This window comes from Tupaia chinensis, unplaced genomic scaffold, assembly GCF_000334495.1.
Source record: "Tupaia chinensis unplaced genomic scaffold, TupChi_1.0 Scaffold000085_1, whole genome shotgun sequence".
NCBI lineage: Eukaryota > Metazoa > Chordata > Mammalia > Scandentia > Tupaiidae > Tupaia > Tupaia belangeri.
Window position 1 is genome coordinate 5,680,723 of NW_006159547.1, and position 23,721 is coordinate 5,704,443.

Here is a 23,721-nt window from a genome sequence, read left to right on the forward strand (position 1 = left end):
TTCTTCTTCTTTCAAATACTCATTCACCCTCCATGCCAAAGCTTTAGAATGACAGGTGACTTCAAGTATTTTTCCCTCCTTGAGGCTGGCTTTTCAAACTCTCTAAATGCTTTCTTCTGAAGCTACGTGTTCTCTATGTACCGTACGACTGAAGAATAAAAAAGCTAAAATACAGGAAGAAAGAAGTTGTAGCATTTTGTTTGTTTGTTTGTTTGTTTAAAACAATTGAGATGCCCATAAATTAATGGTGAAATTAGATTATGGGCCATAAAGGGAGGTGCTATTTAAGAGAGAGCAGTCATGTCTGAACTGCTTAATTAGAACAGTTAGAGTAACTTCATCCTGCTACACAGTGCATTCCCCAGGGAGACTCTTGTGGAGAATAGACAGAATCCTGAAAAAAGAACCCTCCTCCTAATGAGCATTTTGAACAGCAATTTTATTCATTTACATTCCTCTTGTCTCATAAAGTTCAGATGAATTTGTCCACATTTTGCATTAATTTTTGTGATATTGACTCCTATTTCAGAGACTATAAGGAATCATTTATTCCACTAGACTCTCCCAATGTGGAAACTAATTCCTGGGGTGAGTGGGCACATCGGGTGAATTTGATATGTCGAAAGTAACGCTCTCATATCTACACTAATATAAGGGGACTAGGACGTAGATAATCCAACACAGCAGTATTAGCTAAACTTTCCACTTACTTCATTTTGAGAAAGTATGGAAAGTGATTCTTCTGGCAAGGATCCTATCTTCATGGAGTTTACAGTCATGTGGGAGAATTAAGATCTGTATAAAATAAGACAAAATCAGTGTCTTAGTAACAAACAGAGGTATGATAAGATGCTATGGGGACTCAAATAATGGAAAACAGGGCCATAGCACATGTGGTGATGTGTTCAAGAGAGACACTATTTAAGTCGAAAGAGGCACCATTTCGCTCCCTCCTTTTCTCCTCTCTCTCCCCCTCACTCCCTTTCTCTCCTTCCCACTGAACATAATACTTCTTATCTATAGATAAATCATTTATTTCCCTTTAAATAATTATACTCTCCCCAAAGAAAGAAATCACATTTTCTGACATTGTTAAATTATATCTAAGCAGTTATTCTACACTGGAGACACACACACCATATATATATATATATATATAGTATAGCATATATATAGAAAATATAGAAAAGACAAACTATAGTAATAGCAGGCATATATAAAAGGAGAGGTCCTTGGGATATGCCCTTCTGTACTTCATTCTATATTAAAAGTCTATGACAGGATCAGCAGTTAGCGTAATGGGTATGTCGCTGGACTCCCATATAGCCGACAGCAGTTCGAGTCTCGGACCTGGTAGCTTAAACTCACGCCAGGCACATGTGCATGCGTGCCCAAGATCCCAAGAGGAGAATGGAGGAGAAAGGACTGTCGCGTGGTCATCTTCTCGTTTTATGTCTCTCTGTCTTCTCTGCCTTTCTGGCAGGCACACGCAAGAGGAGAATGGAGGAGAAAGGACTGTCGCATGGTCATCTTCTCGCTTTATGTCTCTCTTTCTTCTCTGCCTTTCTGGCAGGCACACGCGCTCTATAGAAAAAACATCTCCAAAAAAAAAAAAGTCAATATACACAAATCTGACACAACCATTGCCTTATTAAGTGTCTCTCTCTCTCTTTTTTTTTTCTTCTTTTGCCAGAGGGCATGTGCACCCACAAGAGAGAGAGAGAGAACATTCCCCAGTGGGAAATGGTCATGCCACAATCAATTTTCCTCCTTTTCTTTTATCCTGTTGATATTCTAGGTATGCATGCACATGCATCCAGCGTATTATTCAAGCCACCAAGTCGAGATTCAAACCATGATCAGACATGTGGGATCTGGTTCCTTTAACTACTAGGCCTAGGGGCTGCCTCCCATGTTGTTTTCTTTAGGAGCAGAATTCCCACCTTGTTTGATTCAGAAACCCTATTTTGCCACATAATTAAGTCCCTGTGCCAAAAAGCAATCTAGAGCATCCAATACCTAAGTGGACAAAAAAATGCCTTCCTCCCTCTCTCCTTCTTTTATTCTTTTTCTCATAAATATGAATGCAAATTCTGGTTATATTAAACACATTGTTCTTAATTAGCAATCCTAGAGAATGGGACACTTAAGATGAGAGACTCAATAGAAGTCCTTTCTGAAAAAAGTAAAAGTTCTATATTCCATTATCATTTTAAAATCTGTATCAGTTGTTCAAAAATACCAGAGTACAGAATTGGTAAATGCTCTTTTGATATTAAAGATACAGCCAATGAAATAATATGAGAAGCTCTGAGATACTTTGCATTGTATTATAATTCAAGTTTTTTTTTTCCTCAAAAAACCTCAAGTATAATATTCTCTCCTTAGCAGTGGTTTTCCTTTTATGATTTCAAATACCTAACAGTCAACTGTGGCATGAAAATGGGTTTAAGTACAAAACAAAAAGATATTTTGAGATTGAGAGAGAGAGCAATCACATTTGCATAGCTCTTATTATAGCATATTGTTATAATCATTTTAATTATTATTCTTGCTAATCTCTTATTGTGCCTAATTTCTTTTTTAAAAAAATTTTTTGCTGGGATCAGCAGTTAGCGTAATGGCTATGTCGCTGGACTCCCATGTAGTCAACCACGGTTCGAGTCCCGGACCCGGTGGCTTAAACTCACGCCGGGCGTGTGTGCGTGCGTGCCCATGATCCTGAGAGGAGAATGGAGAAGGGATTGTGGCGTGGCCATCCCCTCTGGGGGGTGATTTCTCACTTTCTATCTCTCTGTCTCTCTCTGTCTGTCTGGCGAGCGCACACGCCCTGTAGCAAAAACCTCTCCAAAAAAAAGAAAAAAAATTATTTGCTTTATTTTATTTATTCATTCATTTATTTTAATTTGATCAAAGAAAAAGACAGAGAGAGAGAGGAAGTGAGAAAGAAAGCAAGCCACCAGGTCTGGGACTTAAACCATGGTCAGCCATGTGGGAGTGTCCCGCACCTTAACCACCACAGCACCTGCTAGTCCCACTGTGCCTAATTTCTAAAGTAGACTTTATCACAGGTATATGTAGGAAAAAATGTAGTATATATAATTCAGTACTCTCTACAGTTTAGGCATCCATTGAAAGTCCTGGAACATATTTACTGTGGATAAGGAGGGACTATAATATTGGATCTAATCCTATTTGAAATGTGAAAGGCCAAAAATTTAGGTAGGTTGATTCTACTAAAGAGCAGGCTCTTTTCAAAGCTATTAAATAAAGTTACAAGATTTTTGCAAAGAGTTTTGCAGTGTTCAAGTGCAGTCATTTAAGACGTCATCTTGATCCCATTTCCTGAGCCAATGAATTATAGATATATTTTGATGATTATTAAAATAAAGATGGTCTTTAAAAAAAAAAAAAACTAAAACAGACAGTCTTTTTTTAAATGTTGAGATCACTTTTGATGTTATATCAGCGAACGAAATACTACTATGGGGCTGGTCCTCACAGTAGTGGGAACCATATTCCACATGACTTACCACATAGTTTGAACCCTGGCCCTGGCCCATGCATACCCAAAACCTCAACAGAATGGAGAAATGAAGGAAAAGGGATTGTGGTATGACCATGTCCCACTGGGGGACGCTTTGTCTCTCTCCGTCACACTCTCTGGTGAGCACATATGCCTTCCAACTTATAAACAAATGAAAGAGGAAAAAAGTTTTCAAATTCTATTGGTCATAATTTTCCTCTTGAGGAATTTATAACGTATATGTACAAGTTATACTCACCTTTATTTGAGAAAGTACTAATACATTCTTATTGGTTCCCATAGCAAGAGAAATTGGGTGATATCTGCTTCTCCCTTCGCTATGTCCCAACGGCTGGTAAACTGACTGTTGTCATTCTGGAGGCAAAGAACCTGAAGAAAATGGACGTGGGTGGCTTATCTGGTAAGTCTGTGGTGTTCATCGATTTTTTTGTAATGCTTTTGTTATCATGGCTACCAAATGTGTAGCACACATACTGTGACTCCCACTCCTTAATTGATCACAGTTCTATTTCTTGTGTAGCCTGAAAGCTGTCTCAGAATTCATCCCAACACAGTGCCTCAGGAAGCCAGTCTCCATTGACTGGAATTGGCGTAGAAAATGAAACTATTTTCTTTCTTCAGAGCCAAAGTACCAATTGTCATTTCTATGGCATTGAAAGCTGAACATTTGTGCTTCTGTTCTGAAAGACAATGCCTATGGCAGATTGTAGTTTCACTGAGTTCTTGTGTTGTTTTGTTGTGTTGGTCAAATTTACCCATCGGTGAGTATTTTACCTGAAACGTCTTTGTTAGGTATTTGATAGGCTAATACAGTTTTTTAAATACAGTTTAATTAAGGGCTCAGCATTTTAAATAAATACAAATAATACATTCTCTGAGAATGAATCCCCATGGTCATGAATTTAATTCTGTAGCTTATGTTGGAGCTGGGAGAACTTTGAGATGAAAAGTTCTATACAACCCAATCTTAGTAAACTATGGTAAGTAAAGTATACTGTTGTTCAAAAGCAAAGTCAAATCAAGGATTTGTCACTTTCATGGTTGAACATTGTTTTTTACTTTTCTGTATAATGAAATCAATTATATTTTTAATTTTCCAGTAAATCAGTAAAGTGTGAGGAATGTTCTTGATATGCCACAAGGTCATCATAAATAGACTGTCTGTGACTGTGGAGTTACAGCCAACATTACTGGTTATTCAAAGTTTTCTCTAACAAAAATATGGCAAACTTCAAAAGGTCACGCTAACACAGCATGATAATTATATATTCTAAATCATAGCAGCTAAAAAATGCTAAAGCCGGGTTTCCATTTACTGACCCACTAATTTGTCAACCAAATTCTCTTGGTCCCTACATTTATTTCTCTTTATAAATAAGTCCCCTGGGGAAGCTGCACTAATTTTTTCATGTCACTAAGACCCTGCTTAATAACTTGCTTTCATTGCCTAGTAGCATAACAGGGCAAATTTAATGCAAGGAGCATATTAATATATGGAGTATTTAATGTGCCTTCATGTAAAAAGTATGCACAGAAATGTTTAACTACTATAACAATTCACCCTCAGATTACTATCTAGTACCCTGCGGTAACTTCAAACACCTGTGACCTTTCTATTGCCTTTGGTTCAACAGCCAAGTATGATTTCATGGTTCCTTTGTACTTTCTCTCATAGTTCCATTCTAAACCTAAATGCCAGCCATCTCATCATTACCTGTGTCTAGTATTCCTTTAGTCTTCTTCCTAACTCATCCTGTATCCTTCAGGAAACTCCTGAGCAGTTTTGCCATGAAGCCAGTAAGACTTGAGGGCCTTTTCCAAGGTCCCAGAAGTGAGTTCCCATAGTCACAGAAAGATATTTCAACCACTGTTCGTGAATCACAGTTTGCTGTCTCTTTCTGCTGACTTCTCCATCTATCTCTTCTCATTCAGTAGCATCAGAGAGGTGGCAGATATTTTCAAAATTTGTCTAAGGGAAGGTGGGTCTAGGATAGGTAGGATAGATTTGTGTGGCCTCCAGTCATATCCATGCATCGTTAGGTTATTGTGAGCTGTACTTGTGAAGGAAGGGCCTTTGGGATGGCTTCTACCACCCACTGCACTGACTAACTCAGTTTTGTGATATGAAAAGGGCAAAGCCAGAGTCATACCTAATTTCATGTTCATAATTCTATCTTCTTTTTTCTAAAGAGAGACAGGAAAATTATATTAATTTTGAGACCTACACAGGTTGGGTCTACCCCTACATTTTAATTACCTAGAGTGATTTTTTTTTTATTACTAAACACTAATTAAGGATGTTTTTGAAAGGTAAATAGTCTTGCAAAGCCCTTATTGAAGGGCCCCCTGCTGCCTGAAAACGAACTCGTAATCACTCTCACCACTCATTTCCACATAATGTAGCTACTTTCAGACTGTGTCATGCCCTATCTCATTTTAACCAAATTGAATAGCAACTTGCTTTCTCTTTTTTTTGCTTAGGTCCTATTCTTCACTGGGACCTCCTTTTCTTCTAACAAAGTCTAGCTTAATCCTACCCATTCTTCAGAACTAGCTGAAGTATTATTTCCTCAGTGCATTCAACAAATATGTATCATGTTCCTACTTTGAGCTGGGCACTAGGTTACACAGGTGAGCAGCATAAAGACCCTGCCTTCCCACAGCATGCATTCTAATGTGGGGAGACAGACAAGAAGCTAGTAAATGAGAAAAGCATATCACATGTACGGTGAAAAGTGCTATAGAGAAGTAAAGCAGGGAAGAAGGATAAGGAATGTTTGGGAGTAGTTTTAAATGGGCTGGTCAGGGAAAGTCTCACGGGTAGGTGATACCCCAGCAACAACCCAGAACAAGTATAATGTGAACCATCGGGGAGAGGGGATCTGGGAGAAATAGCATTTTAGGTAGTGGGGGTCCCTGTGAAGCCTTTTCAGGTCCATCTTAATAAAAAAAAAAAAAAAAATCTTTGCCTCTTTTAAATGCCACTAGCCGTTTGCTTACCCCTCTCAAAAGCACGCTTCTCTTTCACTAGACTGTGTTTTGTATTTATGTCTCCCACAATGCTCTCACTGACTGGTAGCACTGAACGTAGCTGCTGAATGAATAATGAATTATTTACCAAGGTGCTTTGGCCTGAAAAAACAAGTCTTGCATTTCATTTTTCTTAACCTACTTACCATTACAACAACTTTAAACACTTGGATGCTCTGTCTCAAAATATGTTGACCTCTGTACGAGGAGACCAAAATTACATAATAGATCATTCTAGGTAAATTCAGGTGCCAACGTACCTTTGCTGGAAATGCCTAGTTAATTGGAACCAAAATAAGCTGTTTTGCCAAGGTTTAAACTCCACCTGCCACTACTAGCAATTTGACAACTGAACAAGTTATTTAGCTCTTCTAAGCCTCACTTGGCATTATCTAGACAGTGGGAGTAATAAGTGAACCTTTTTAATGAGGTTATTTTGAGAAATAAATGAGGGCATAGGGTCTGGCACAACTAAGTGCTCACTAAATATTGCTGTAATCATTTCTATTAGTAACTGTTAAATCTTGGGCTAAATATGTGAGATATAATAGTAATCAATGAACCGTTGAACCAATTGCTAGATTCAGTGGGGAAATGACTGTTTGATAGGACTGACAGATCAATGCAAGCAAGCATATTGATAGGCCCATGTTTTACATAACCCCAATAGTGAATTAAGAAAAGGTACGGAGTTATTAGCAAAAAAATTGCAGAAAATAAGAAATGAAAACCTTTTTTAAAATCATCCTTCTTACTGCTCGTCAGCAGGGTCAGTTAATTTCCTTCCTACTGTGTTAATTCAAAATGCATTACACTAGGATTTGCCTCTATCATATATTCATATTGCAAATGATGCAGATCCTAGCTCTTCATATCTTACAGTGACAAGCGTAATTGGACTATTCATATCTTTACAGTAAACCCCTACACTTGCATTCTTAATATTCTAACTCTCAAGTACTTGTGAGCAGCAGCAGGGATTTCCATTTCTAGCCATTTGCATGGAAATATTAAATCTTGCAGGCTGCAAGACTGTTCTTTAAGAGTACATTAGTGCAGTAGGATATTACTGGGTTGTTGTTTTGGTTTGTGTGGGGTTTTTTTCTTCCCTGTATTTAGAGAGAATTAAACCTGATCACTAGTAAAATATCTGAGCATCTTCACTGCCTTTTACATATCTATATTGTTGGAGTAAATCTTCCATCAAATAATACATGTTTTCTATTTGTGAAAATTGGGGAAGAAAATAGAAAAGTCTAAGAAAGTAAAAGCACTTAAAAATTGAAGATTCTCAAAGGTGTAAAATTGTTTGCCTCACAGTTTTTTAAAGTATTTTATACCTGATTATACTCTCGAGTCAGACAGTAATCAGATACCTCCTGATGAAATTTCTTGCCCCTGTGTATGTCACAATCACTGTCTTTAATTTTTTATTTTTTGGTCATCTCAGAAATCTGAGAACTTCTGAATACAACTTTAATAAAGAATAACAAGACTAAAGTTTCATTTGGACTTTGAATTGCAAATTAGATGAAATTCTGAAAGTTTTACACTTAAGGACATGGCTGTTTAAAGAGAGACCAAACTTCTGGATGAGCAAAATAGAAATGATTCTAGCTTTTAAAATTTGTTCTGTAAATACAATCTCCTTTTTTTTTTTTTTACTTAAATCTGAGAATCATGTTAACTGTTAAAAAGGCACATCAGTTGTAGGTCCCCTTCTAATTTAAAAATCCTTTTCAAGCTTGGTTTTCCCACATAGTTCTTGTGTTAGTCCGTGAGATAGGTTCTGAAGGCAATATTTTCAGTTTTCTCAATGAGAAAATTGCAGCTTAGAGACATTAGATTATATACATAAACTATCATGCTCCACGTGGCATAAAGAGGGAGGCAGTCAATACTTACATGTGCATTTATTGTTTCTAGCATTCACAGTCACCTGATGTGTGGGTAGGACTGAAGCCCAGGTTCCCTGATCCCCTGTAAGAACACTTGGCAGTGCACCATTCAGCTTCCCCCACCCCCCTTCAGTATGGGAGAACAAGGATTCTCCAGCTCTAACCTTCTGAAGTTGCCTCTCTTATCTGAACTTGAAACACTGAAATGAAGTCCTCAGGGTAGATAGGGCTAAACATGGAGGTTTCTAGGCTTGTTGGAAACTGAGGCATTCTTGAAAATTTGGGATACCCTATGAGTAATCCCAGTCAAATAACTCCAGGGCACTTCCTTTCTGGTATTCTCAGAATCGTCATTTGATTTTCTTCTTACTTGTGACTTCTGGTAGATTTTTTGTTTTCCTCCTTGCCTGACCCAATATCAAACAGAATGTAATCTGGTAGACCTGCTCTGCTTCCCTCATTCTCTGAAGCTGGCACATAGTCTTTTGGGTATTTGTCTAACTGTTTGTATTGCTAGGGACCCTGGCAAATCAATAAGGGAAAACATTTGCAGTCCTTTTCATTGATATGGTTTATATTCAAATAAATAAAGTAGGAAGTAGACAACAACTATGTGAGTGAAGTGATGAGAGAGGAAGAAAGGAAACTTGTGGAGTAAAGGAGTAACCATCAGTATATGCAAGATAGTGCCTGCATTAACCTCTGAGCTCTAAGTGGGTAAAATTTACCCTGTCCTTTTCCCCCAGTACACACACAGTCTCTCCTCTCTATAAGATGCAATAGATTTAAAAAATTGTTCATGAATTTGTCTTGTCTCCATTTACTTTTCTATTATCCTAGAAATATAATTCAGGAAGTGCAGCCAGATTTAAACACAAGGGCTCTTCAAAACATACATGGAAAAATGCATGTTAGAAAAACTATGGATTGATTTTAAACATTTTTACACCAAAATAAACTCATACTTTAAGTCTATTTTTCCATGAACTCTTTGAAGACTTCCCAGGTTTAAAGTCACTTAGGAAAGAGCAACTCAATCAACCTTAGTAACCTCAGGTTATTGCTAGATTCTACATGGAAACCAAGAATCAGCAGAGGCAGACCATTTCTTTGGGCAATATTTGTCAAGACCTGCTGTTTTGCCTGCCTCCATCAGAATCATCCAGAATCTGTTAAAACAGAAGAGTTCAAGGAGTAATGCAAATCAAACTGTAACTGAATATCTAGGGATGGGAACCAGGAAATTGCATTTTAAACATGCTTCCCCCTCTCCATGATATTCTTAGCACCTTAAACTGAAATACTACACTTTAGAGGCTTAAATACTAAATCATAATTTTAGCTGAGGCCCAGGTCAGCCAAATTCTAATTTATAGTTTTTGTGTCAATGCTGTAGAAAATATCCCTTGTCTTATGTACTGAAATTTCTCAAATAAGTTCTTTGTTTTTCATTGTCTAGTAGCCTCTTTCCTGAGAAATACCTCCCCCTAATATTTAAATGATTGTCATCCTTTCTTCAATCTCTTCTACTGGAAGAGGAGCTAAAATCATAGCTGTTTCCTTCATACTTTTTAGAGCTATTTTCTCATACCGTTGACCGCCATTCTTATCTGTCCTTCTACTGATGCTGAAAGCAAAACAAAGAAAAACACTCCAAATTCAATTGATTTGAACTAAAAGCCACTAGTCTGGGAGCTGGGCCAATAAATAAAATGACAAAAACTTATTTGAGCCAATTAGATAGGGATATGCAAATTGATTGGCCATGATACCGGGGTCAAGAAATAATATGCAAATAAACCAGCATCTTATTGTGCTAATAGAACAGGAATATGCATAATAAGTTGGCTGTGATATCAGAAGCTTCATCATAATTTTAGGCTTGAATGTTAGAATATAAAATTCTGGGACACTTTAAAATGCTTAATTATAATATTGATAAAATAATCTGAATCCCTAAGATGTGAACAGATTATCAAGTAAGTTACAAATGTTAAAACTGGATCATCCTAGAAATTAAGTTCTTAAAAAGGGTTATAGCCAGGTCAGCAGGTAGTGTGGTGGTTGGGGCACTAGATTCCCACATGCCCAATCATGGTTCAAGTCCTGGACCTGGAGGCTTGTTTTTTCACTTTTCATCTCTCTCTTTGTCTCTCTCTGGTCAAATTTTGAAATAATAATATTAATTTTTTTTAATAAAGAGTTAAAGGCGAGCCCAAGGCAAGTTGAGACCCCAATACAGTTGCTACTACCACAGAATGGATAGAATGCTAGGCATGAAGGATTACCAGTAGGTCTATGGATATAGGAAAAGCAGATGTAGGCGGTGGGGTTAAATCTGAAATTAAGAGAAATGAGGACTAGGTTGGAATGTCTGGATTCAGAGTAGTTAGCACAAAAACTGCTAAGTCTCTTAGCCAGTCGGTATCTGTCCAATCATTCAACGAACATCATGTGAAAACCCACTCTTTGCCAGGCACCATGTCAGTCGTAAATACACAAGTAAATAGAATAGCAGACACTTGCATAGCACAGAGTGATCCAGACGCTGTTCTAAATGTTTTACGAATATAACTGATTTATTCCCATTACAACCCTATAAGGTAGACACTATTGGGTTGTTAGAAAAGTCATGATGTATTTATTCTAAGTTTTTCTATGCAAAATTGTGTCATGACTTTTCCAACAACCCAGTATTTTTAATGCTATATTTGTGATGGAGCTGAAGCACAGAGAGACATATAACTTGCCCAAGGTTACAGAATTATTATTTGGCAGAGCTTAGATATCAACCCAAATAGTCTGTCTTCAGACTCTATGAATAAAACATGACTTCTAGGTCCTTATCCTTTCTTACCAGGTTCAACTCAGATAGCAGGTGGCTAATGACATGTTACAGTTTGAAAGACGTCCAAAAATTCTACCTCATTCCAAGTCGACTTTATATCCAAAATAAAATTCCATCATGGAAATCACTAATATGTACTATTTAATTGATTGTTTAATTTGGTTACTGAGTAAAATTAGGACCAATAACTCCATAAGACCAGACATTAAATAATAGATTGTTTCTGTGCTGAAAAAGGAACCTCTCAGTTTCTTCGTTGTGTACAGATTGGTATGTTATTTTAGTGATTGACTCTTCACACACAAAAAAAGATGAGATACAAAACAATGACCATTCAGCTGTATCAGTGGAAAAGGAAAAAAAAGATGTTACTGAACATGATGAGAATCTAAGCCTAAGAGATTTGAATGCCTTTTAGGTGGTAGCAAGAAACTAAAAAGGAATCAATTCTCTCAAGGACTCATTCTGGAAGGGAATGTGTAATATTATTGGGAAAGATGAACATATGATCTAAGAACCCTAAAATTTGCTATCCTTGTAACTTTCTATGGGACTCTGTGGGTCTAAATTACATATATAATATTAAAGAAATTGGAATAGACAGCCTACAAAGAGAAGAGAGCTCAGCTGGAAAACGTTAAGAGAAAGCCACAGATGAAAAAGTAAAAACAGCGAGTTCCAAAAAGATCTGACCTAAGACACTTTTACTAGTCACATTGAAATTCTCAATTTTGAAGGTGACATAAATGTTTTCAGCCATCGAAACGCCAACATCATTGGGTAAAAGAAAGACAGGCTGAGTCAGCCAAAATGTAGCAAATAGCTTCCTTATAGAGAAACTCAGAAATAATATACTGAAAAGGAAATATCCCACTGGAGAGTGGAGAATGATGGAGTCAATTATAAACCATGAAAAAAGTCACAGGGAATCATCCATTGAAGACATTCACCAAGGGTGCTGCCATACCCAAAAAGACTGGATGTGGTCACAGAAGATTTTATAAACACAAGAGGGAAAACAGTCCCCTACCTCTTGCCTAGCCTTGAGCTCATTCAGCTGTGGCTACACATAGCTATGGTTGCTCACCTCAGGAAAGACAGCCATGTTAGATGATGAGCCTCCAGAAGAGGGCAGCTAAAATGGAGGGATACAGGGGCTGTACATGAAGCTGGGCAGAGACGATTGGGATTTTGTAGTCTGGAAAAGGAAGGCCAAGCAGAGAAAAGATGAAAGTCTGAAAATCATGAAAGGGAGAGCTGGAATAAAACCTACTTGTTTATCACATACCCCAATTCTAGAAGTAGGAAGCAACCTTGATGTTTGAAAGAGAATAGATCAAAGAGAAGGCCATTCAGGAAGCTCTCAAAGGCACCTTTCTACTCAAAAATTCTTTGTCAAATTTTCTTTGTTACTTTATAGTTGGATAATAGAGTCTGTTTTTGTTGTAGGCTTAAAAGGCAAGGTTTCTAAACGTTTACTTTGTATTAGCTTTAGAAACCCGCCCCCCCATGCCTTTTCATAGGTAGCCATTGGAAATAGCCCTACAGCTGCAAGTCTCACTGATCCAACCCCAAAAAGGCCACGTTTGCATCCTTGACCACTTCAGTGCCCTTCTCTCTTCTCAGGATACAGAGAAGAATAAGGAGGATCAAAATTTCTAATACTGGGTCGTCGGGAAAGTTATGACGTATTTTTCTATGTTTTTCTTTGCAAAAATGCATCATGACTTTCCTGAAGACCTAATAGGTAATTGGGAACACAGTCCCCAAATACTCTTATTTTTAAAATTATATTTGTTGGGCTCTTTCAAGAGATTTTGTTACCCATAGTTAGTAAGCAGTTTTTTTCTGATAAAACTATTAAAAATAGATAGCAAAATCTGTGCTGTTTCTCTTCCTTTGGGGAAGATATAAGATTCCTATTATTAATAGTAAAACCTACAACAGTTTGATGACAAAAACATGCCAAGTTTTGAGTCTCAAGCACTGTAATAATACTCAAAGTAAAGAAAACATGAGAAATGATTTTTTTTTAAATTATACTTTATGCCTTCCTCACTCGTGTGCAAATGACCCTGCACCATCTCTAGCACCTAACGTGGGGTTGACAAACTGTGGCACATGGGCCAAATACGGCTCATCATCTGGTTTCATGAGCAAAGCTTCATTGGAAACTCCCCACAAAAACACTGTACCTTATTTTAGTCACCTTTACTTCCAAAAGGATATATTGTTTATATTTGGTCCTTTAATCCCTTATACCTAATATCAATTATAAGCATATCTATTCTTTTTCTTGAACTACTTTCAGAGCAGGAATTGTATCTACATGTGTTTGCCCTCTAACATCTCCTAGTGTATGGTAGGACATACCCTGCCTACACAGCCAATTATGAATTTCGAAATTCTACCATCTATGGGGCCAGCAGGTGGCATGATGGCTAAGGTGATGGACGTCCACATGGCCAACCACAGTTCAAGTCCCAGAAGTGGTGGCTGTCTCACTTTCTCACTTTCTCTCTCTCTTTCTCTGTCTCTCAGGTGAGCATACATGCCTGATAGCAAAATGTTTAAAGTAATAATAATAATAAATTAAATTAAATAATTCTTTTTTAAAAAAAAAATTCTACCAATCTAGTTTATTATTCTGTCTTCATTTTCCCACTTAATGAAATTCTTTTGGTATCATATAACAGTAATCTACTTATACTATCAACAGCAACTGAGAAAGAAATAAAACCAGAGTATGTAATTTTTTTAATTGATTGGTCATTTTAGCTATCATATTCAGGATTTTACTTCCTTCTTTTATTTCCTCCCTACTCCCTTTAGTGAGGGAAAAAAAAAAAAAAAGAAAGAAACAGACCATCTCCAAGAGATAAAAGAAGAAAGGTGTAACTGTAGTTATACCTCAGTGACAGTCATAAAGACATTTTCTAGGAAAAAAGTAAAGACAGAGAATGAGCCCCTGGTCGCATCTTTTGCCCAGCGTGAACAAATAAGGCAATGATTCTGCGTTTCAGTTGTCCACTGCTTTATAGACTAATGCCTTATAAAAGGAAGTTAAGAGACCGTAGCAGCTGGCTGCCTTTTTCAATTACTAATGCCTGTACTTCATTGTTAGTGATCCAAAACTAAGAGGCTTCCTATAATTGTATTTCCCCCTACAAATCAATGATATTTAGTGTTTATGTAAAATTTCACTTTTTAACTTAAAACTAGGAAATAGCAATATTAATTTTATATCCTTGGGAATGCTGAAACTGCTTTTACCCAAAACTAAGGCAACATGGTTGATTGACTTCCTAAATTCAGAGATTTCTAACTATTGATTTCAACCAATATGACAATGCAATTAATTAATAAATTGTCCTCTGTTAATGGCAACAACAAAAAAAGCCAAACACACATTTACTGATCTCATATTGCCTGTATAGGCAACTTTAATACCTGTACATATAGAAATGGGAGATTACACTGTTATCTACTACTATGACTGTCATTTTAATAATATTAAAGACTTTCATATTCTAATTAATAAAGAGAACAAATGCTTTCACAATTCTTTGTTTTAATATTTCTCTAGAAATTTAGTTTTAAAATAATTGAAAAGTTGGGGGCAGCAGGTGGCATGGTGGTTAAAGGCACTGGATTCCCACATGGTCAATGGGTTCAAGTCTCAGACCTGGCAGCTTACTTTCTTGCTTTCCTTTTTTCTCTCTCTCTGGCTCTCTCTAGTCAAATTAAAAAATAATAACAAAAGGAATTAAATGAATAATTCTTTAAAACATAACAAAAAATTAAGTTACTGAAAAGCTCAAGAAATAAAGATAAGGGACCAGCAGTTAGCGTAATGGCTATGTCACTGGACTCCCATGTAGTCGACCGCGGTTCGTGTCCCAGACCCGATGGCTTAACACTCACGCGCGTGTGCATGCATGCCCAAGATCCCGATAGGAGAATGGAGGAGAAGGGATTACGGCGTGGCCATCACCCCTGGGGGGTGATTTCTTGCTTTCTGTCTGTCTCTGTCTGTCTGGCGAGCACACGCGCCCTATAGCAAAAACCTCTGAAAGAAAGAAAGAAAGAAAGGAAAGGAAAGGAAAGGAAAGGAAAGGAAAGGAAAGGAAAAAGAAAGAAATGTTCTATAACCTTACCACTCCTGTTAACTTATAAAACATTAAGTACTCAGAGCCAGTAGGTGGCTTGGTGGTTAAAACGCTGAACTCCCCACACAGATTGCAGTTTAGGTCATGGATCTGGCAGCTTGCTTTCTCACTTTCTCTCTCTCTCTTCCTCTCTGATCAAATTTTAAAATAATAACAGTAATAAACAAAATTAAATAAAATAATTATTTTATTAAAAAACAAATTAAGTACTCAAAATAGCCCCCCTAATCCCTTTCCATTCCTCAGAAAGACTTGACTGTCTCAAGGAAATAATTTCATATTTCATATACTTCCCGATTTTCTTTTCTGCTTATATATTATATATTATTTACAGATGTATTTTTTAAAATTATTTTACAAGAATGGGATCACATAAAACACATCACTTGATCATTTTTGTCTTCTAGCTTTTTATGACAGAGACACTTGGCGCCAGCAGGTACAGATCTGCCATGGAATCTATGGTTGCACAGCCTCTCTGTGCATCATATGGATTTAGTGACTCTCTGCCCTTTCTTTTCTTTTAGAGATGTTTGCTATAGGGCGCGTGTGCTTGCCGGAGAGAGAGAGAGACAAAAAGAGAGAAATCACCAGCCATGGGGATGGCAATGCTGCCATCCCTTCTCTTCCATTCTCCTTGGGATTTTGGACATACACGAGCAAACACCTAGTATGACTTTCAAGCTACTTGATCCAGGACTCGAACCCTGTCACTGACATGGAAGTTCAGTGCCTTAACTTCCATGCTACCTGCTAGCCCTGACTCTCATCATTTGACCCTGTGAAGAAAACTATTTAACTCCACCAAAGTTCTTTGAACAAGACCTAAATAGAACAATAATGTAGTGTGATCTTGAATAGAGAAACAATATAGGAAAAATGTAAGTTCTTCACGTTTTTTTTTTTTTGGAGAAGTTTTTGCTATAGGGCGCGTGCGCTCACCAGACAGACAGAGAGAGACATTAGAGACAGAAAGCGAGAAATCACTCCCCATGGGGGATGGCCACGCTGCAATCCTTTCTCCTCCATCTTCCTCTCAGAATCGTGGGCACAAACACACACATGCCAGGTGTTAAGTTTTAAGCCACTGGGTCCGGGACTCAAACTGTGTCAACCATGTGGGAGTCTAGTGATGTAACCATTACATCATCCACTGGTCCCAGTTCTTGGCAAATATTAAATGTTATAATGAAGTTAAAAGAAGTAACAGACTGAAAAGAGAGCTTTGCCTCACATAAACAGATGGAGTGTTAATACCTCTGTAATACAAAAAGTTCCTGCATATTTCTTAAAAGAAGGAAAGCAAGAGGAGGGGAGGGGGAGACTCCGTTTTTTAAATTTTTCTAAAATTTGCTGGCTGCTTCTGCTACTGCTGGATCCTATTACTGGCAGGAACATGTTGCGTTTATACAGTCTCATCATGCGTCTAAACAAGAAAAGATTTTAAAGTAAAATGCAATTACCCAAAGTTCAAAACCTAAACATGTATTACTTACAAAGACAACCTGGATTGATTGCAAAGAGTATCAAAAAAAAAAAAAAAATCAGGTCATTAGCTTGTAGATTTTTAGATTTTCATCAACTGTATTTGCAGGGGTTTGAGAATCCATTAAACACTCAATCCAGCAGCACTGTTAGGAGAGTAGCTTGAAAATATCTGTGACAGTCACTCAAATTCTGAGTAAAAATATATACCTTTACAAAAGCAAAACCAGCATATTAAAGAGAATTTCCCAGTTTCTAAACATCATGAAACCATTTAAACATTTGAAAGCTGTTTTTACTGTAAGGTGCCAATTCAAGGTGTTTATCTAGAAAACATTCTAAATTTTATAGCACCATCTTTGACGCAGTAAAAACATAAAGGAAACTAGCCTAAATAGCTATATTATATTACAATGAAGCTTTAGTTTACTATAATTAGAAATCTATTTTAATCCTAATGGAAAGATATGTTCACATTTTACACAAGGATTGCACTGAAATGTTTTAAAAAATAGTTTAGTGGTAGAGATTTTAAAGAGGCAGTGAATGCTTATGAATTATGCAAGTTTGAACTTTCATTTTAATAACTTCATTAAAATATAAAAACCTTAAAAGCCTCCCAACAGGAATTTAACTTTATAGAAATGCTTTATACGTGCCCTGACCTTGCCAAGAGGTACGCCTAAAGCATGATTTAACCGTTATTACAGGGCAAAGCCTAATAATAAATACCTATCTGAAAATGCCAGCATTTGTCCTTGCCTCCCAGCCTCCAGGGAAGTTGTAGCTCAGCCGTAAACAGACCCTCTCCTGAGAGACAGCAGGGCGCAGCGGAAAGGGAACAGCAATGGCATCACAAAACCTGGACAGGAAGCCTTTAACCTTTCTGATCCTCAGTCTGTTCATCTATAAAATTGGGGTATTAATGACACAGCTACATTTTCAAATAGACAAATGAGATGATGTTAGAGAGAAGCTAACATTTAAATAGAAAGCACTGTATAAATGGTGGTTATTTCTAAGCAGAAGACAGTTCCAGGAGAGTATGTGTTCCTATATGACTGACATAAATACTGTGTGTGTGTGTGTGTGTGTGTGTGTGTTAAGAATACTTCATCGTTATTTGGATACCACTTAGACTAACCCATGTGAGCATGCTGAAGCCAACCAGCAAATTCTCCTCCCCTCTCCTGTTACTATTTGACCACAAAATCGTGCATATTTTATAAGCAGGAAGATCAGTAGTATATTTCTAAAGTGGTATCTTTCCACCACCTTCAGCTCTTTAAGCTATTTATCTGAATTATTTAAGATGCAGCGTTCCTTTCCAAGGGCCTCTTTTGTGGTAGCAGGTCCAAGACAAACACAGCTAATTGGGCCAACAAATAGGGACAAAGAGGAAGAATAGAGCCTCTGTCACCCTAATTATCCAGTTAATGCTGGGTTGCTGGACAAACTTTGCCACTCTCTAAAATGAAACACCACAAGGTGGAGCCTGCTGTTCTATGTTAATTTGACCTGAAGTGGCAGGGCTTAGTCCCAGAGCAACTCTTGGCTGTCTTTCCAAATAGCTGTGCCCCTTCTAATAAACACCTAATCAGAAACTATGTGAGTCACCCTTTGTTCATTGTTGGTGCAAAAGTGAATCGTCAAGATTTCAACTGTCACTCATCTCTACAAACTCTAGTCTCTACAAATAAAATCAACACCAGAACAAGGACCCAAGTAAATCACCACATCCTTTCATCCAAAGATCCTTTAACCTTCCTCAGCTTGATTTCCTCAACCTGAAATTTCAGGGTTTTTTTTTTTTTGGGGGGGGGAGGTGGAAGAGTTAGGGATTATTTTATTTCATTTATTATCATCATTATGATTTGTTTAATTTGACTAGAAAGAGAGAAAGGGAAATTAGGAAAGCAAGCCTCCAGATCCAGGACTCAAACTCTGGTTGGTCATGTGGGAATCCAGCACCTTAACCACCACGCCACCTGCTGGCCCCAGGGTTGCACTTTTTAAAGAATTATTTATTTATTTAATTCTACTTGTTGTTTCTTTTTTTTTTTTTTTTTTTTTAATTTAACCAGACAGAGAAAGAGAAAGGGAAAATAAGAAAGCAAGCCTCCAGGGTCAGGACTCATACTGCAATTGACCAGATGGGAATCAGTGCCTTAACCACCTTACCACATGCTGGTCCCAAAATTGCAGTTTTATATTAAACATCCTTCTCACACCAGGCTGTGTCCATCTTGGCATTTCAAAAGCATGGATAAATCTCTGGTTGCATTATGTATCTTTTCTGTAGCATTCACCTTAAATGAGTTGTTCCACTTTTCTATAGGAAAAGCAGGTCAATTAAAGTATTTACTAAGGGGTGTACCTGTGGCTTGGCTGTTAAGGCAGCTGGATCCCATATGGCCAACTGTGCAATTCAAGTCCCGGACCTGGCAACTTGAAAATATGCTGGACATATATGTGTGTGCATGCATGCATGATCAAAGTGGTTTTGGGAGGAGAAGGGGGAAGGGACTATGCTGTGACCAGCCCCCTGGGGGAGGGGGTGCTTTCTCACTTCTGCCCTTCTTCTGCCAGCGCATGCACCTCATGGCAAATTTTAAAAGTATTTACTAAGAATCCAGGTAAAAATGGGAAAAAATGGTTTTGTGTTAACCCTGCAGCAGCGTTTGTTTATTCCTCTATTTCTCACATCAGTAATGTTGGACTGAGTCTCTCTCAAACAACTAGCCAGACTGACCCAAGGTTAAACTAATTGCTTTGGAGACATTTTCTGTGAAGCTATGAACTTGAAAACTATCTATACCTCAGACTCTGGGGGATGAAACTGTCAGAGCTCCACAGCAGAGAAAGACAGATGTAAACATGAAATTAAGAGGCATGCTTAAGCCTGATCCTAAAATGAAAAACTCTTAGCAAACATATTATAATCAGGTTTTTTTTTTTAAATAAGGGAAGGATTTAATACAATAAAATTAAAGTACCATGTAAATTTAAAGCTAAAGAGAAAGATACTATCCTCAGGCCATACTTCATATCTCTCTCTATTTTTTAAATCAACTTGTCTACTTACTAGTACAGCATAGATTTTTATTCTTACCACTATCACTTGATCTTTTGTTGTTTAAATCTAAACTGGTCCAGCTATCTTTCATGTCACAAAAAAGAACAAGTTTCAGAAACTACTAGAACTTAATATGGACTTAGCAGAGAGATATTACGAATGGCATTATTTTTTAATCTTGGGTGAATCAGTGAGCAAGAAAATATTTCTTTTCATTTCGGTTTGCTATTGGTATGGGTGATTCTTGTCATTGCTTCTCATACTTTCCATTTAAATTTCAAAATGATTTCATCTCCAACATAAAACAACAGTGAAATCTTATCACCCACTGAGATTATCTATCTCATAAAGAAGACCCCAGCAGCAGAGCTCCTGTGCTGTATCCTGAGAGGTCTGGAATATTGCATTCATTCCTGGAAACACACTTCAGAGGAGAGACATTAACTTTTTTGAAGCAAATCCAGCGAGAAATCAGGGTCAGGCAGAGGGCAGATTCAGTTTCAGTTACAGAATGATTCAAGGAACTGGAGATGTTTAAGCTGCGAAAGAAAAGATTTCAAGAGGACACAATCACTGCCTGAAAATATCTGGGAAAGATTTGAACTTACTCTTGTTAGCTAGAAGGATCTGAAGTGGGATCAATGGGTGTGAGCAATGGAGATCCATACCCGCTTTTTCTATTTCAGCTCCTAAGCAAGGGCTAGAGGCAAGCTCATCAAAAGTACTGGTTTAAGGACGGTGCCCTAGCTACCTGCCACATGTGAGGCAGGTTAAATCACTCCAATCTCCTAAAACGGTTTCATGCCAGGTGAGAATTAAACCACTAAAGGATCACATCCAGCCTGAAGCTAGCATTAGCACATGGAAGAATTTATCTATTAAAGACAAATTTCTCCCCACCAGGAGTTTTTCCTTTAAAATAATAAAAATGAGGGAAAAAAAGTCAATAATAAGAATGAAAGACTATCACTGCTAATAATAATAATAGTTATGGACTGCTCCATGCCTAGTGGTTAAGGCAGCCAGATCCCCCATGCCTGACTGCTCAGTTCAAGTCCCACGTTTGGCAGTTTGAGAAACAAGCATGGATGTGCATGCCCAAAATTCTGAAAGGAGGGAGAGATGAAGGGAAAAGGAGTATGGAATGACTATTCCCCTTGGAACATGCTTTCTTCACTTTGTCTCTGGCAAGGACATGTGTCCTCTAGCAAAAAATAGTAGTAGTAATAATAGCTATTATATAGTCAATGCTTTCTGTGCTAAGCATTTACTAATCTGGCTTTATTTGATCCTAATCATAATCCCAGGAGGTAGATATCATTATCTCCATAGCCAAATGAGAAAGCAGGTTTAGAAAATCTAAGTCATGAGGGTCAGCAGGTGGTGTGGTGGTTAAGGCACTGGACTCCCATGTGGTTGACCATAGTTTGAGTCCCAGACCTGGCATCTTGCTTTCTCACTTTCCTCTCACTCTCTCGTTCTCTGTCTCTATCTGGTCAGCACAAATGCCCTATAGTAAATTTAAAAAATAATATCAATAAATAAAATTGAATAATTATAAAAGAAAAAAAAAGAGAAAAGCTAAGTGGTTTGCTCAATGTCCCCGTTACTCTGAGCTGCAACTGTTACCTAAGCCTGCCCACTTACCCACTGCATCTCGCTGTCTAGACTGAGCACACTGTACTTTCAATTGGCCATAATCTCCCTGCACCATAGAAACCTCAACTCTAGCAGATAGTAAATGCTTTTGAGCTCCAAAATGATCATCAGTTGACTCACAATTAATACCGTCGATAGATTATTTTGACAAAATAACGCCATCCAACTGAGCCTGCAAATGCCTACACGTGCAAATCCCTGTGACTTCATAGATAAACAGCAAATGCCCTAATGGGCCAAAAAAGAACTGCTCTTTATTCATTTTTTCAGTGTTTCTTATTTCTGCTAGAAAATAATGTCCAGAAGGAACCTGTGTTCTTTTCAATGACTAAAATAAAGGATGGTTAGTGTTTACAAGTTTACATCATACGAACGAGAGCAGCCAAGAGACAGTGAGCTGTGGCTTCCCCGTGGGAAGACAATTCCATACAGCCAGTGGGCTCCTGGGCAGTTTTAATTTACTTTTAATCATTTCAGAAATCGTGCCTCGAAGGTCTGAGCTGAAAAGCTTCATAGCATCTTTTTTTTTTTTTTTCCTGTCCTTTTTGCCCCTTCATTTTCAGTTCCACAAAAAGAAAAGAGTAGCATCAGTTCCAGGGTTTGCTGCTCCAGGAAATGTCCACAGATCTCTCAGCCCTGTCTTTGTTTTTCGTTACCTTTTTATGGTCTGCATTTTATCACTTGGTCCCTGACTGTTGTCTTAACTTTGGTTGTGTCCTGTAAGTGCCTTTTCTCATTCATGAGACTGTGCATCCTTTAATCATCGGGGTTGCCAGTCACCCTCATTATTCCTTTTTCTGTGGTCCCGTGGCGCACAGGAGTTATCCCTTCTCATGATTTATCACATGCAGTAGGTATCTGTGGCTCTTGCTCTGTGAACTCCTTTTCCCAGAGATCCGACTTAATTCACTTTGTATGACCATCATCCAGCATCACCTAGCACATAGTAGGCCCCCATAAGGAAACTAAGTAAAATGAAAATGCAAACAGTTCATTGTTACCCTCATGTTGGACATAGAGTATGAACTGAATTAAAGTGAATTGAATTAAGTCAAATCAAAATAAATTGGCCGGCAGGCGACATGGATGTTGAATCCCACATGGCCAACTGCGTGATTTGAGTGCCAGATCCAGCAGCTTGAGGATCGTGCTGGGTATATGTGTGTGCATGCCTAGAATCCTGAGAGAATATGCCATCCCTGGGGAGTAGGGGAGGATTTCTTATTTTCTCTCTCTCACTCTCTCTCTCTCTGTCTCTCTCTATCTCTCACAAGTACATGCCCTATAGCAAAACTTAAAAAAAAAACTGAATTAAATATATTACATTAAGACATTATTATATTAAAATAAAAGCATACAGATTGTATTTATTATTTGTAGGCAAATTGGTTAGCACAGCCTAACTATGATGTTTTGTAACTCCAATGACATAATGCTTAGGATTACCTACTAAGTTACTATAGTAAAGGTAGCCACTTTCAGGCCCAATATTATAGTTAGTTCTTTGAACTGAGGCCATAATGGCAGTCATGTTCTAAATCACCATGTATATAAAGAATGGCTGAGAAATGTGGAACAAACTCTGGAAGGGTAACAATATTTCTACAAAAGCAATCAATATATAAAATAACCTGAAGTGATGTTGTTGATTATATAGGGGGATTCCCAAACAAGTAGATTTAACATTTCATTTCTAGCTTTCTTGGTCTGTGTTACCTTTGCAGTCCAAAGTTTGCTATGACCCCAGAGGGAAAGAAGGCCAATCTTCAGCAACCCCTCACCCCTTTGGCCTCTCTTCTTGTTATCTCTAACTGAACAATCAGCCAGTCAGCAGACACCGTGCACCCATCTGGGCTAAGTTCTATGTCAGACACTTGAGATGCAGTGAATCAGGTAGACCGATCCCCACACTTATGGAATGTACAATCTCATAACAGAAAATGAGAAAAGTAATCACAGATCCTATGGGAAAAAAATTAACAGGATGTAAAACATGGGGGTGAGGGTGG

The 23,721-nt window shown here is 37.8% G+C and overlaps 1 protein-coding gene across 2 annotated transcripts in view; it reads left to right on the forward strand.

Moving 5' to 3' along the window:
- The window catches only part of SYT1 (synaptotagmin 1), a 661,960-nt gene that overhangs the window by 550,934 nt on the left and 87,305 nt on the right, over window positions 1-23,721 (forward strand). For both annotated transcript variants that reach the window (XM_006142860.3, XM_006142859.3), the window contains exon 9: window positions 3,830-3,947. In XM_006142860.3, coding sequence (XP_006142922.1) covers window positions 3,830-3,947 — 118 coding nt within the window. The remainder of the gene's footprint in view (window positions 1-3,829; window positions 3,948-23,721) is intronic.